Source organism: Pituophis catenifer, unplaced genomic scaffold (assembly GCF_029215685.1).
Source record: "Pituophis catenifer annectens isolate HBS135680 unplaced genomic scaffold, rPitCat1.0.hap2 SCAF_1, whole genome shotgun sequence".
Lineage (NCBI taxonomy): Eukaryota > Metazoa > Chordata > Lepidosauria > Squamata > Colubridae > Pituophis > Pituophis catenifer.
In genome coordinates, this window is record NW_027256881.1 from 92,468,505 (window position 1) to 92,482,783 (window position 14,279).

The 14,279-nt window shown below is 36.2% G+C and overlaps 1 protein-coding gene across 2 annotated transcripts in view; it reads left to right on the top strand.

Annotated features, from left to right (window-relative positions):
* The window catches only part of PTPRK (protein tyrosine phosphatase receptor type K), a 376,839-nt gene that overhangs the window by 331,687 nt on the left and 30,873 nt on the right, over positions 1-14,279 (top strand). For both annotated transcript variants that reach the window (XM_070932720.1, XM_070932721.1), the window contains exons 15-16: positions 7,701-7,861; positions 9,808-9,843. In XM_070932720.1, coding sequence (XP_070788821.1) covers positions 7,701-7,861; positions 9,808-9,843 — 197 coding nt within the window. The remainder of the gene's footprint in view (positions 1-7,700; positions 7,862-9,807; positions 9,844-14,279) is intronic.

Consider the following 14,279-nt stretch of genomic DNA (forward strand, 5'->3'; position numbering starts at 1 on the left):
ATAGGATATATCTTCCCTCTCACTAGGACTCTTTTTGAAGTAGTTCTGTACATGTGTGCAGAAGAATTATGTCACAACTAATAATACTCTTCTATACTTAGTATCTAAAGAGTACTTAACTCTCCTGTGATGCCCGATGATTTCAGGGATGCGTTAGTCTTGTTTTCTTAGAAACAATATGGAAGTGGTTTGTCATTCTTTATTTCCGTTATATTTTTTTCCATTTCTGAATCTAGCTTATAGTAATTCCCATTCTGTACATAGTCATCCAAGTATCAGCAGGTCCATTATTTCAGAATCAGACAAAAACGATGCTGACATATGTTCAGCCTTCCTCAGCTGACTGTGCTGAAGAGCTGAAGAGCCAATGGTACATGGAGTTACTTTTTGTTAAAGTTAGAGAGTTTTGGGGGGAATACTATGGTTCGGGGAATACTATTGCTGAATCCGAGGATTTGTTTCTACAAAACCACATTATTTGGATTTTCAGGAATTTATTATTTTTATTAAAATAATTATTAAAAATAATTCATTGAAATATTTTCAAGTTGCAAAGTTGATTATAAAAAGAGATAAAAACTTTTATAGTTCCTTTAATTGGAGAGGCACAACATTTTTCAGGCTGAGGAACATACTTCATGTTTTTTTATTGGTGGCTAACAGTTCACATTCCAGAAAGTCAATACCGATAATTTAGGATCCAAATTTGATTTAATCTGACATCATCACATGAGTTGCAGTTCACAAACATTTATGCCTTTTAATTAAAATTGTTAATATGAAAAGGTGCTAGCAGATTTCTGGTTTTGGCCTATCATAGACTCACATGGCTCTCCTCCATGTAAAAGTATATGCACAATGTATATGTATACACACAAACAAAATAACATTCAATTTCATAGGCATCTTACAAGAAGGCTTCTTTGCAGCCAAGTTTTTCAGTTTGTGTATCTCTTTAAAATAATAACTTTTTGTCATGATACCTAGTGATATAAAAATATTCATATTGTATGTGTGCTTGTATGTATCTATCCAAAATCAAATTTCTAGATCTTTCTATTACTTTCAGTTATTTTCTGTTTATGACTGCCACAGTACTTTCACCTAAGAATAGATGAGGGTTGGAAGTATTGGATAGTTTTTCCCCCAACAATGGAGGAATCAACCATTTTTATTAGCATGTTTCTTTTTCTGCCCCAGCAGTCCTTGGGGAGGATTCTAGGTTCAAAATAGAGCCGCATCAGCAACTCATTAGACCTAATTGGAATGTTTGCAGAACATTCTCAGTAACTAACAGCAAACCTGAGTTGAACATTAATCATCTGTTTCCTTCCTTCTCCACATTTTTAGCATTACCCACTGTTCTGTCAGTTGAATAATTGTGCAACTCGAAAGTTTGAACGTACACTATCCTAAGGAAGGTGTTGTTGTTTATTATTATAACATAGATTATTGACTGTTGAATGACAAACTTTGTGTACTTTCCTTTTCCTGGCAACCATCACTTCAGAAATCATGTGGAGAAACTCCCTAAATCTGCTGTGGCCTTTTCATAGAAATTAACTTTTTCATGTCTTTGCTTCTTGAAGACTGAATGCTGTTGACTTTTCGCCTTGCCCTATCCAGAAAGTTAGTTCAGTCCTTACTCTAGTTGAATCCAGGGGTGAAATCCAGCAGGTTCTGACAGGTTCCAGAGAATCAGTAGCGGAAATTTTGAATAGTTTGGAGAACTGGCAAATACCACCTCTGGCTGGCCCCAGAGTGGGGTGGGAATGGAGAATTTGCACTATCCTTCCCCTGTCACACCCACCAAGCTATGCCCACCAAGCTACACCACGCCCACCAAGCCACGCCCACAGAACTGGTAGTAAAAAAAATTGAATTTCACCATTGGTTGCATCTCAGAACTCCACTTCAAATCCTGGAGGATTTTTGTGAAGGTTTATAAATTGGTGCTTCAGAAGAGGGTTTAGTAAAATGTAACTGGTGGTTCCTCCTCCTCCTCCTCCTCCTCCTTCATCTTCTTCTTTTTCTTCTTCTTCCCTAGAGGGACATTAAGATTGAATACTTTAATTGAAAACTTTAGTGTGAAGGATGGTAAAGCTATCAGAACAATAAATGCCTTGAACAAAGTGCAAAATTCAAAGATAGCAATAAATTGCCTGTATTTCAATTCATGACATTTCATTTTTACACTTGTAAAAAGACCTTGATAGCTACAGCTTTAAATATAATCTGCAACCATTATTAGGGCAAAGTGTCTCAAAGCATGTGTTAAAACAATAAAAACAAGCTTATTCGGGACCTGTAAACATACAAGCATGTAGAAACTTTCTGATTTTCTGCTTTGTAGATTATATGCACACAAGACAGTAGCTGAAACTTGTAACAATCACCATCAGTTTCACCATTATTTTCCCCACCCATTCAAGAGCTATAGAGATTTAACCATAGAGCAATTATTTTAAAGCTGGATCTTGCTAGTGTTTCAATGAGCAATTACCAGGAAATCCAAGGACTGTAAACTAGACTAGGAAATGAAATGAACATCCTAGAAGAAAAGAAAAAAAAAGCACTTCAGTAATTTTCCAAAAAGAATGGAGATATCCATATGGCCACAAGAAGTTGGATTTTACTAATGTATCTTAAAGTCTATCAGAATTTAACTGTACAGATGGTTCTTGATTTATAAACCACAATTGAGCCCAAAATTTATGTTGCTAAGCAAGACAATTTATTAAGTGAATTTTGCCTCATTTTTTTTATCTTCCTTGCCATAGTTGTTAAGTGAATCATTGCAATTGTTAAGTTAGTAACACGGTTGTCAAGCTAATTTGGCAGTCACTAAATGAGCTGTTATAAGTCAAGGACTACCTATACAAAGGTTCCTTTTTTTAATTTTTTAAAACGGGCCTGGTGGCTCAGCAGACTGATAGCATTGTGATTAACACCAGCTGTCTGCAATTACTGTAAGTTCGAATCTCACCAGGCTCAAGGTTGACTCAGCCTTCCATCCTTTCTAAGGTAGGTAAATTGAGGACCCAGTTTGTGGGGTCAATAAGCTGACTTTGTATAAATATACAAAAGTATGAAGGCTATTGCTTAACACATTGTAAGCCACCCTGAGTCTCCGGAGAAGGGCGGCATATAAAAATCAAATTAAAAAATTAAATTAAATTAATGGGACTATTATGTAGAGGGAAAACAAGCATTTTCCCCTACCTCTTCTGTATGGAACAATTAGAATCTGTTCTCACCATCAGCATGACACTCATTAGTTCATCTTCCATGTTTTCAAATCTGGTAGGACACCTATCATTGGGGAGAGGGAGTGTTCGTTTTTCTCCTAAAAAATTCATTAGTACAATACTTTATTTTCCTTTTTTTCCCCTATCTCTGCTACATTTTTTTAAAAAATTTGATTTATATGCCGCCCTTCTCCGGAGACTCAGGGCGGCTTACAATGCGTTAAGCAATAGCCTTCATTCTTTTGTATATTTTATACAAAGTCAGCTTATTACCCCCACAAAATGGGTCCTCATTTCACCTACCTTAGAAAGGATGGAAGGCTGAGTCAACCTTGAGCCTTGGAGAGATTCGAACCAGCAGAAATTTTTACTTATCAGTTTCCTTCCATGCCAGTAGATGTCTATGGAGATTCTCAGTCATCCAGGTCATGGTTGTCCCAAAGGTAATTTTTCAAAAGGGAACTGGACTATCTGGTTTTTCTTTGATGACATTTCACTTCCCATCCAAGGAGCTTCTACAGCTCTCAAGAAGCTTTTTGAATGAGAAGCGAAACATCTTCAGAGAAAAACCAGAAAGTCCAATTGCCTCTTGAAAAAGCACCTTTAGGATCCTAGTGGATAAATTCCATCTGAATGAAGCTGTAGTCACCAAGGACAGTCTCTTTGCACAATTTCTTTAAGCTACTCAGTAGAAAACAACTATTCTCATTAAGATGTCTGGTTTTCAGGCTAATATGGTTCTTTTTCAACATACAGTCCTCCCAGCTCCCAGCTTCATTCTCTGTTTCTTCTTGGTATGGGGTGGAGGAAAGCATCCTCTGTTTGTATGTGTTTACATGCACAGTTTTGGTGAGACAGCTTTTCTTAATATTGCCATTTTACCTTTGGTTAAACTGATATTTTTTACGTTAAGGGAGCAGATTCTTGGTAGCACCTGCAGCATTTGATCATCTTTTGTGAGAAACAAAATGCTAGATTAAGGTGACCTTGGCACTCTTATGTTCTTAGATAAGTACTTTGGCCAAATTATTTGTTTTTGAGCTTCACCAGTTTTCTTTCTAAGAGAGGGAGATATACTTTGTGTTGGGAGGTCAAACGAAGAAATATAGGATTTAGTGTTCAATCTTTTTTTTTATTTGTCTTTTTTTGAGGAAAAAAAAGTTGTATTTTGTTATTGAGCTTCTGCCCATCTCCCCTTCCCAGTAGCTATGAGAAATTTTACCTTTCTTTAATATGCCATATACAAAAAGACATAAAGATAAATATCTTTATGTCTTAATAAGTGACTCAAGTATGAAGCAATCTAGATTAATGTGACAAAGCACTTAAAGTACTTTCCCAATACTGTAGTATTTTTTTATAATTGTCAAATTATAGGTCCTTATGTTACCTTTGACTGGATTTTCCCTGACCATAAGAATGATAAAAGAGATTTCCTAAGTAGGTCTTAATGGCATTAAGTTGCATTCAGTGACATCTGTTTTAAGGGGAAAATCAAGCTCATCTGCCTTTCTTTTTATTATAATGTGACAGCAAGATAATCTCTGTTGGGATAATCTTTAGTCTCACTTACCATGTTTTCCCCAAAATAAGACCCTATCTTATATTTTTTTAAATCCTGAAATAAACGCTTGGCCTTATTTTCGGGCTTATTATTTTGGGGTACGTGGAGCAAGAAAGTGCCCCCCTCAGAACAGGCTCGCAATTTGGGTGTCCTTCTAGACTCACAGTTGAGACTGGAACAACATCTGACAGCTGTAGCTAGGGAGATCTTCGCACAGGTTCATCTGGTGCACCAATTGCGACCCTACTTGGATCAGGAGGCTCTCCTCACAGTCACTCATGACCTTGTCACCTCACGGTTGGATTATTGCAACACGCTTTACATGGGGCTACCCTTGAAAAGTATTCGGAGACTACAGTTGGTCCAGAATGCAGCTGCGCGAGTTATAGTGGGTGCGCCTAGATACACCCACATTACACCAATTCTCCGCGAGCTGCACTAGCTCCCTATTGGTCTCCGGGTACAATTCAAGGTGTTGGTTATTACCTTTAAGCCTATATGGCTCAGGGCCAGGCTATCTTCGAGACCACCTTCTACCACATAGCTCCCAGCGACCGGTAAAATCCCACAGATTCGGTCTCCTCCGGGTCCCGTCAGCTAAACAATGTCAGCTGGTGGGCCCACGGGGGAGGGCCTTCTCTGTGGCTGCTCCGGCTCTCTGGAACCAATTACCTCCTGAAGTCTGGACCGCCCCCACCCTATTGGCCTTCCGCAAAGCGGTGAAGACCTGGCTCTTCCGGCAGGCCTGGGCCGTTGATCTCATTATAATGATCTTGCGAGACCTGGCCATGAATTGGAGTGCATGTGTTTTAACGTTTTTAAAGTTTTTAATGTTTTAATGTTTTTCTTTTTAACATTTTTTATGGGATTGTTCGCATTGTTTTATTCTTTGTTGTAAGCCGCTCAACGTCCCTTGGGAGTTGGGTGGCATAGAAATGTGACTAAATAAATAAATAAATAAATAAATAAATAAATAAATAAATAAATAAATAAATAAATAAATAAATAAAATGTCACTACTCTTGCCGTCCCTGGGGAGTTGGGCGGCATAGAAATGCGACAAAATAAATAAATAAATAAATAAATAAATAAATAAATAAATAAATAAATAAATAAATAAATAAATTGGCGCTACTCTTGCCGTCTTACCTGATTTCCAGGTCTGCATTTAAATATTTTCGGGGAGGGCTTATTTTGGGGGGAGAGGCTTATTTTAGTACATGAGCTCAAAGCCGGATTGGATTTATTATCAGGGGATGTCTTATTTTCGGGGAAACAGGGTAGTAAATGTTGTGATAAACAATAACAGGAACATTTTATTTATATAGTTAAGAATAGGCATCAACTTGGACAGTGTTGACTACTTAATACTATCACTCTGCCTTGTGGATTTTAGAATATGCAATGGATAATGCCTGTAGCAATTGCTCATAACATAGAGACACAATTAGTTGCTGCTGTGGAATATAATAATATGTGCTCATAGGTGAATATCAATTCCATAGATAATCCAGTTCTTGTGAGATTGCTGTGTGACTGACACTGAATTTATACATGAAAAACAGTATAGCTAGATAGCTAGATAAATAGTTAAACAGAGGTAGAGGTGGATATACAAAATAAGAATAGCAGCCACGGCATTTAACAAAAAAACAAACAAGCAGACAAAATTATATATCTATAGTAATGAAATAATATGTGAATAAAAGTAGTGGAGATTCAAGCTATATGTCATCAAAGTCAGATTTGACAGTTCCAAAAGTAAGTCCAGCTGGCTTTCTTGGTTTATTCCTAGTGTGACCTAAATTTGGGGTTCCAGTTTCAAGGCTAGTCCCGAGAATACAAAGAGCTAAATGTATATTGAGGAAGAAAATAAATTCATCCTATAAAAAATCAATTCAATTCATCCTATAAAAAATTCAATTCAATGATTTTTCTGGATTAAGCCTCTATTTGTTTGATTTCTTTCTTCCCATGTTTTGCCAACATAAGAAATTAGTTTTAAAACTGAAGGCCTTCCTTGGATTTAGATAGAAATAAAAGAGAATCAGTAGTTGATATAAGCATATTCGTAGCACTGAGTCCCAAACTCAGTATAACCTGTTTCAGCATTTTTGTACACATGTTAAAAAGAGCATTGGGTAACATTGAACATGATGTAGAAGAGGTGAAACCTATAAAATGTGCAGCTATTGAAAGAGAAATGTTGTCCCCTTTCCCATTCGTCATACAGCAGTAAAAAAAAAATGAAAATAATTGGTAACTTAAATAAACATAAAATCATAATGCTCATTTTGTTGATATATATTTACCCAAGAATTTGTATGCTGGGAAGGATCAAACCATGTATCATGATATAGACGGAATGGAGAATGTAATTATAAGGTGTTACGTATTGAGGATTTTTTCCCCAGATTTTTATTTATACCATCATAATGTACCAAAATAGGATGTAAATGAAGATATGCTCACAAGAAATAAAACAATGGCAGAAGTTCTAATTTGAATAATTATGAATATTGAAATAATGTGCATTTGCTATAAACAGTGCTTTAACATTGGCAGGGGAATGCATATAACTTTTCTATTATTGCCATATTCTGGTATTGTAAAAAGATGAATTGTGTAGAGTTAAAATCCTGAACTTGCCTGCTGAAAAGTGAGTCCCTCTAGAATTGAATTAATTTCTCTGAATGCATACTGATTTCCTAAATGTCTTAAATTGCAAATGTAGCTTTCCTCCAAAAAAAACTCAAGTATATGGCTACCGTGAACTCTAAACCTGCTAGTTTTAATAGATTCATTCACCACTGAATAGCTGTTACGATTAGATAATAAAAGTGTGATTACTTTTTAAAGCTTTTCTTTTCTTGATTTTGGTTGGGCAGTAAATTGGCCAAGAAACGGAAGGATGCCATGGGAAACACTAGACAAGAAATGACCCATATGGTGAATGCCATGGATCGGAGTTATGCTGATCAAAGCACACTCCATGCAGAAGATCCACTTTCGGTCACCTTTATGGATTCTCATAACTTCAACCCCAGATGTAAGTATGATAGTCCCATTGTCACTGAAGTTGGTATCTTACTTCTGTTTATATCTGCTGTACATTGCATTTGGTACCATAAAAATGTATTTTATGCAAGGGAATGAGATAGTAGAGTTATGAAACATTTGTCTTTCTTCCAGACAAACCAAAAAAAAAAAAAAAAGAATCAAATACAGAGAAATTTAGAATACCTGTTTATAAAATACAATTTTATAACAACGAATAAGAACAGAGCTATTCTCTAACAAAAAGAGTAGAAAGTTTACTCCAAAGCCACAATTTAATGCCTTGCCAATTCTTTGCTGGATAAGTGCTGGGTCCAAAGATGAGAAACATAAAGGGCAGTACTTTAGAAGACTGATGCATATATAAATTCTCACAGAAAATTCCTTTTCAAGATAATATTTTAAGTGATTTCCCAATGTATTACTGTTGTAGTTTTGTAGCATGTAAATTGCTTCAGAAACAGCAGGCAATGATTACTTTCTATTCTTTCATTAAAAACTCTAGTATTGCATCATATTTTCCCCAGTATTAATCCACAGAAAATGATAGATGTTGACTTTTTTTCCCTTCAACATTGAACATGCAATATATGGATTCATACAATTGTTCTCTCTGTATGGAAAGAATTGTAGCTCTTTAAAACTTACACTGCAAAACGGCATATATTTTTGTAAAAAAAAAAAAAAACACCTTGTATTTTGCAAATAGAATTTCAAAATCTGTAACAGCATGTCTGAGAAAAACAGATTTCCCCCATAATCAGATGTTTTTTACCATTATTCTCACACTAACCCACTATGATTGTATGCATATGTGTGTACACATACACAAATAATTTGATACTCAAATTACTTTTTATTTCAACCGTTTGGGATATTGTATTTATATGTAGATACTAATTACTCATCTAATTAGTAACTGTGTATATCTGTATGTCTGTGTTTGAGTTCCATTAAAAGGTATTGTTTATTCTAGTTACACAACAGTATTGCTGCCAATAACTTCAGAACATAAACTTCTATAATAGGAGTAGGATGTGAAGCTGAAGAAACATAAGGATATTACCAAAAAGCGTATTAAGGACTCTTGCAAACAATATACTACTGGATACAATGCATAGGTATACAAGGAAGAAATGGTATATAGGAAACCTTTCTTCCCTGAACTTCTGTAAGACATCTTAAGGTTTGGTTGTAATTTTAGTTAGTTTTCCCACCCTATTTTCTACAAAGGCCATGTTCCCCTGAAAAAAAAACAACAACAAGCCAGTTCAAGAGAACTGAGCAATTTGAACAATGTGGAAATGGTTGTTGAAAAATCCAGGCCAAATCTGAGAAGAGAAAGCCACCTCCATCAACTAAGAGCTATGTTCTTCATCTCCAATAATGGTTGGAATGAGCAGTGAAACCCTCTCATGTTGCACAGGACCAGTTGCAGGGCTCAAGAGGCCAGATTGATTTTTTTCGTTGCCTGCCAATTCCCCCAGGAATGTTGGCCAGCCGACAGCTTTACTCAAGCCATGCCAAAACTTTGCCCTACTAAGAAAGTTAGACATTTGGAAGCTTAAAATTCTGGCTTGTCCTCCTTGCTGAACCCAAGGCATTCTGAGAGCAGTAATTGCTTCCTAAAGTTGAATGATCCTTTGGCAGCTGCTCTGGTAAAACTATCTAAGCCTTTTCTCCTTAGCTTTCAGGAAGAAAATGCTTAGATTATGACTAAATCCAACCTGTTTCGACAGTTGTATACATTTATTGCACTGTTTATTCTGTAAAAAAGCAAACATTGTTTTCTACAAAGTGGTTTTGTATTTCCTGTTTCACTAATAAGATGAATAGGCTTTGCTGTATGTTCCAAAAAGTTTGTGCTTCTTTTTTTCTTAAAAAAAAAAAAACAGTTGGAGGCAATGAATTTTTTTCATAAGCTTTGTTTTCCCGCAGTGCCCAATGATCCACTTGTGCCGACTGCTGTGTTAGGTGAGGACCTAGTCCTTTGTCTTCTTTTCCTTCATGACTTACAACCCTTGTAAATAAATATGTTTATTGCATGTCCAAGCAGCTAGTTACAGATTTTAAAAAATAGGCCTGGTGCTTAGCAGAATATTTAATATTAGATATATAAAGAGCCGTGGTGGTGCAGTGATTAGAATGCAGTACTGCAGGCTACTTCTACTGACCGCCAGCTGTCTGCAGATCAGCAGTTTGAATCTCACAAGACTCAAGGTTGACTCAGCCTTCCATCCTTCCAAGGTTGGTACAATGAGGACCCAGATTGTTGGGGCCAATATACTGACTCTGTAAATTGCTTAGAAAGGGCTGTAAAGCACTGTGAAGCAGTATATAAGTCTAAGTGCTATTGCTATATTCAGCTACAGGTAGTCCTTGACTTAGACCACAATTGGAATCAGAATCTCCCTTGTTAAGCAAGGTGGTTGTTAAGTGAGTCGCACCTGATTTACGGCCTTTTTTGCTATGGTTTTAAGTGAATTACTGAAGTTGATGGGTGAATCACATGGTCTAGCTTAAATGATGGTCGTGAATGATGATCACAGGACCTCAGGATACTGCAACCATTACAAATACATGCCAGTTGCCAAGCACCCCAATTTGGATCACATGACCTAGGGGATGTGGTAATGGCTCATAAGTCTGATGACCACTTGTCACTTTTTTCAATGCCATTGTAGCTTCAAATGACACTAAATAATTGATTGTAAGTCAAGAGCTACCTGTATAGGTTTCATTTTCCAATGACACACTGGTGTAAGCAAGAATTTTCAGGAGCTGAAAGATGGGTGCACAATATGCAGTTACACCTGTTGTGGTACTAAAAGAACTCTGAGAACTCTAGCCAGAAACATTGCATCTTGGGACTTGTAGTTCAGCAATATCTACAGCAGCAGGTTAGATACCCATTGTCTAAAATATTTATTGAAAAGCTTTTTACACATCCTTGCGCACATAGATATTGTTAGCTTTGTAATTTTATAGCTTAGTCAGTGGCAGTGTTCATGAATTTTTATTTATGTGTGCATGCCTATAGATCTGGTTCTGTCTTAAGATAGGGATTAATAAACTATAGCCGGGATGCAAGCATTCCCAAGCTCATTTATGTGGTTTTTGGAACACACTCAAACTACTATTTCTGAAAAACGATGGCCTTTCTTTTTACCATTTGGGAGCAAAAAAAAAACCCTCATAAAACTGTGATGGAAATCTTACAATTAATTTAACATAGTTCTAAAGCCTCCTCTGAAATTCTGTGGGTAAAAATAAAAATTTCAGCTCTGGCCATATTTGTGAATGTCACCTACCCACCCCTTTGTATTCCACTGTAAACCTCAGCCTTTGAGTAAATTGCTCTAGCCTGCCAGCTTAGAGCAACCAAGATTCTCCCCATAGTAAAGGAATATTATGTATGGCTGCTTGATGACATAGCTTTCCTTCTGCAGAACATACTCCATTCTTTTTAAAAAAAATGATAGCATGGAGCTAATTAGGTATAGTGGTGTAAAGTTATTCTAGCCCATCACTGCTCTGTAGGTTCATGGCAAGAAAATTTATATTTCCAGAAGTTAAAATAATATTAGATGTGGTGGTGTTCTCCAAAAAGTCTCAACTTGTGGCTTATTGTAGATCTTAAACAACATGGGAGTCAAAATTGAACCTTGTGATTAGTGTACCAATCTATCATTCATATCTAGCCAAATAAAATGATTGTGTGGTATATCAACCCCCATCTGAAGCAAGCAATACAGAAGGATACCACAGGTATCAAAGACATTTTCCAGGAGCAAAACAAACATTCTAGGCAGAATGCCAAGTCATTCCGAGGCATTCTAGGTAGTTCCAGGATCAAATCTCTGTATTTTTAGAAAACTCATGAATATTGTGATGATACATACCTTCAACCTAAGTGCAACAGGAGGGACTATACACTTTAAATAAAGTGCATATAAATGATAAGAATCATGAATCGCTTAGTTGTCTTAATACTTTTCAAAGAACAGATTAAGCTGAAAGGTATACCAAATGGTATACCCACCATGGAAACTGTTCAAGAATATCTTAGATGGTTTTAAGTAGTTCATTCTTTCCTCTGTTTCCTTCTAAAACCTGTAAAACATCCTTCTAAAATCTTCTGAAACCTAACATTGGATAGGTCCATCAGTTTGAAATCTATACTAAGTCTTCTTTTCTACTTGTAAGATCCATCTAAAGCTTCATGTCAGATCTCCCCTATTTAGCTTTAGCTATTTAATAAATTAGTGACTTACAATTTACAACCCTAAGCAATCAATAAAAATTCAGCTAGACGATTCAGTGTTGTTTCCTTAATGCTTTTTATTGAAAGAGTCTTACTGTAGTTGTTAAGGCACTAAACAACTGTATTTGATGTGGCATTAGTAATAGTAGTAGTAAGTAAGGCACTAAATTATATTTGATATTTGTCGTGACATTATCAGAACCTCCAAGTAGGCAAAAATGATTGTTTTGACATGCAAAGGTTAATCTATTAGAACCTCAAAGAGCAAACCTAGGGCAAAACTGACAGATTGACAGATTTCAGCATACATTCCCATCACTGTATTAGTTTTTGTTAACTTTTTCACCTTTACGTGAAGCAAGATGCCTTAGCTAGAGGTTGTGGGTGTTTGCACTTGACTTATACATTAGTTAATATACGTGGTCTCTAATAGTATATTAGTCTTGTCGTTTTTCATTAATTAAACATTTTGCATGTGAAATATAATTTGAAGTATTTCTATCAACATGTGCTAATTAAAAATAGTATAAAGGATTTCAAAAATGGCAAAAACCTACCTCAGTATCTCCATTATAATTCTTCTAGAACTTGTAAACGATTTCGTAACATGTAGCTGGCTGGTTTTAAATGTGTCTCAGATATTTTATTTGCTTTAACATGCTTCAATGTCTTCCAGTTCCAATAAGTGGTAAGTATTGGAGAAAATACAGTGTAACCATGAAATTATTTTTGTTCAGTTATATGCGACATAAATATATGAAATATTGTATTTATTGAGACCTTGACTTCTTACTTATAGTGCAAGTTAATTTAATAAGGTGTGTATAGAAGAAACAGTCAATTGAACGGATTAGGGGTTAGGGTTTGTGAAAGGCATTCATGGGGTGCAGTAGGGTCTACAAGCCCTGTTGTCTTTGTTCAGAAAACAATGTTGATGAATCTCTTCAAGCCATTCTGAGGGCATTATAATCGATGTGTAAATTAAGGGGAGCACCTGCAAGTCATGCATGCTCTATTACTTATAACAATAAAAGCTGTTTATTGTGATGCTTCAACAATCTGGATCAGACAGGTTAGTCCATTAATTTCCAAAGGTATATGAATTACTGTAATGCAGCAGTCATGAACCAAACAAAAATTGGCAACTTTTCTGAAAGTTGTTTTTCTCTTCACTTTAATTAACTGCTATGAAGATAGCAGAATATTTAAGTTTAAGTGAGCCGGTAGCAAATTGGGAGGCACGGAGGTAGCTGAAAACCTCTCTAAACCCAAAGAACAGTGGTATGTAATTATACAATCAGTTAGTATCATGGGACTTAGAAGTTGAACTGCAATTATAAACACTTTCAGGTTTCTCAGTGTATAAATCAAAATCAGGCTTTTATTCAACACATACCCGTGTCTCTTCTAACTCAGACTGAAAGCTCAGTTCAATCAATTTGAAGTCTCTAAGTGTACATTTTGAGCATAACTTCTTTTAAATATATATATATATATATATATATATATATATATATATATATATATAGAGAGAGAGAGAGAGAGAGAGAGAGAGAGAGAGAGAGAGAGAGAGAGAGAGAGAGAGAGAGAGAGGGAGGGAGGATGCATATATTTATTTGGCATATAGCCATTCCAATTATGAACCATCTGAACAGCTTACAGTCCTACCATGCATTGACAGAATTAAAAGATCTAAGAGCATAGAACTGAAAAACATAAACATTCACAAATATTTAACACAAAATATTTAACACAGTAGCAAAATCCTTTGCTGAGTAGGTATTAGAAGTTGGAACCCACAGTCATTCACAGGGAAGGTCTCCCTCAATTCACCTTCCGCCAAATGTCTGCTAAAGTAACCTTGCTTTGTGTTCTTTCATAAATATCAGTCACCATTGAGTCATGCTGAATCTCTTAAGAGGATGTTCTTCCAGATCGGGAGTGGGGGGGGGAGGAGTCAATGACTGAGAAGGCCAAAGAGAGATGCCTTTCTTTAAGAGGGGGAACACGGAGGGAGCTCACTCTTTTCGATCAACGTGGGGGCAGCTGCTTGTTGCTTATGCTTTCTTTTGTAAGAGTCAAAATAGCACCCAGATGTTTGCAGAGTGCTGAAATGAGCTCATGAGAAGATGGGCTGTAGCAGGAA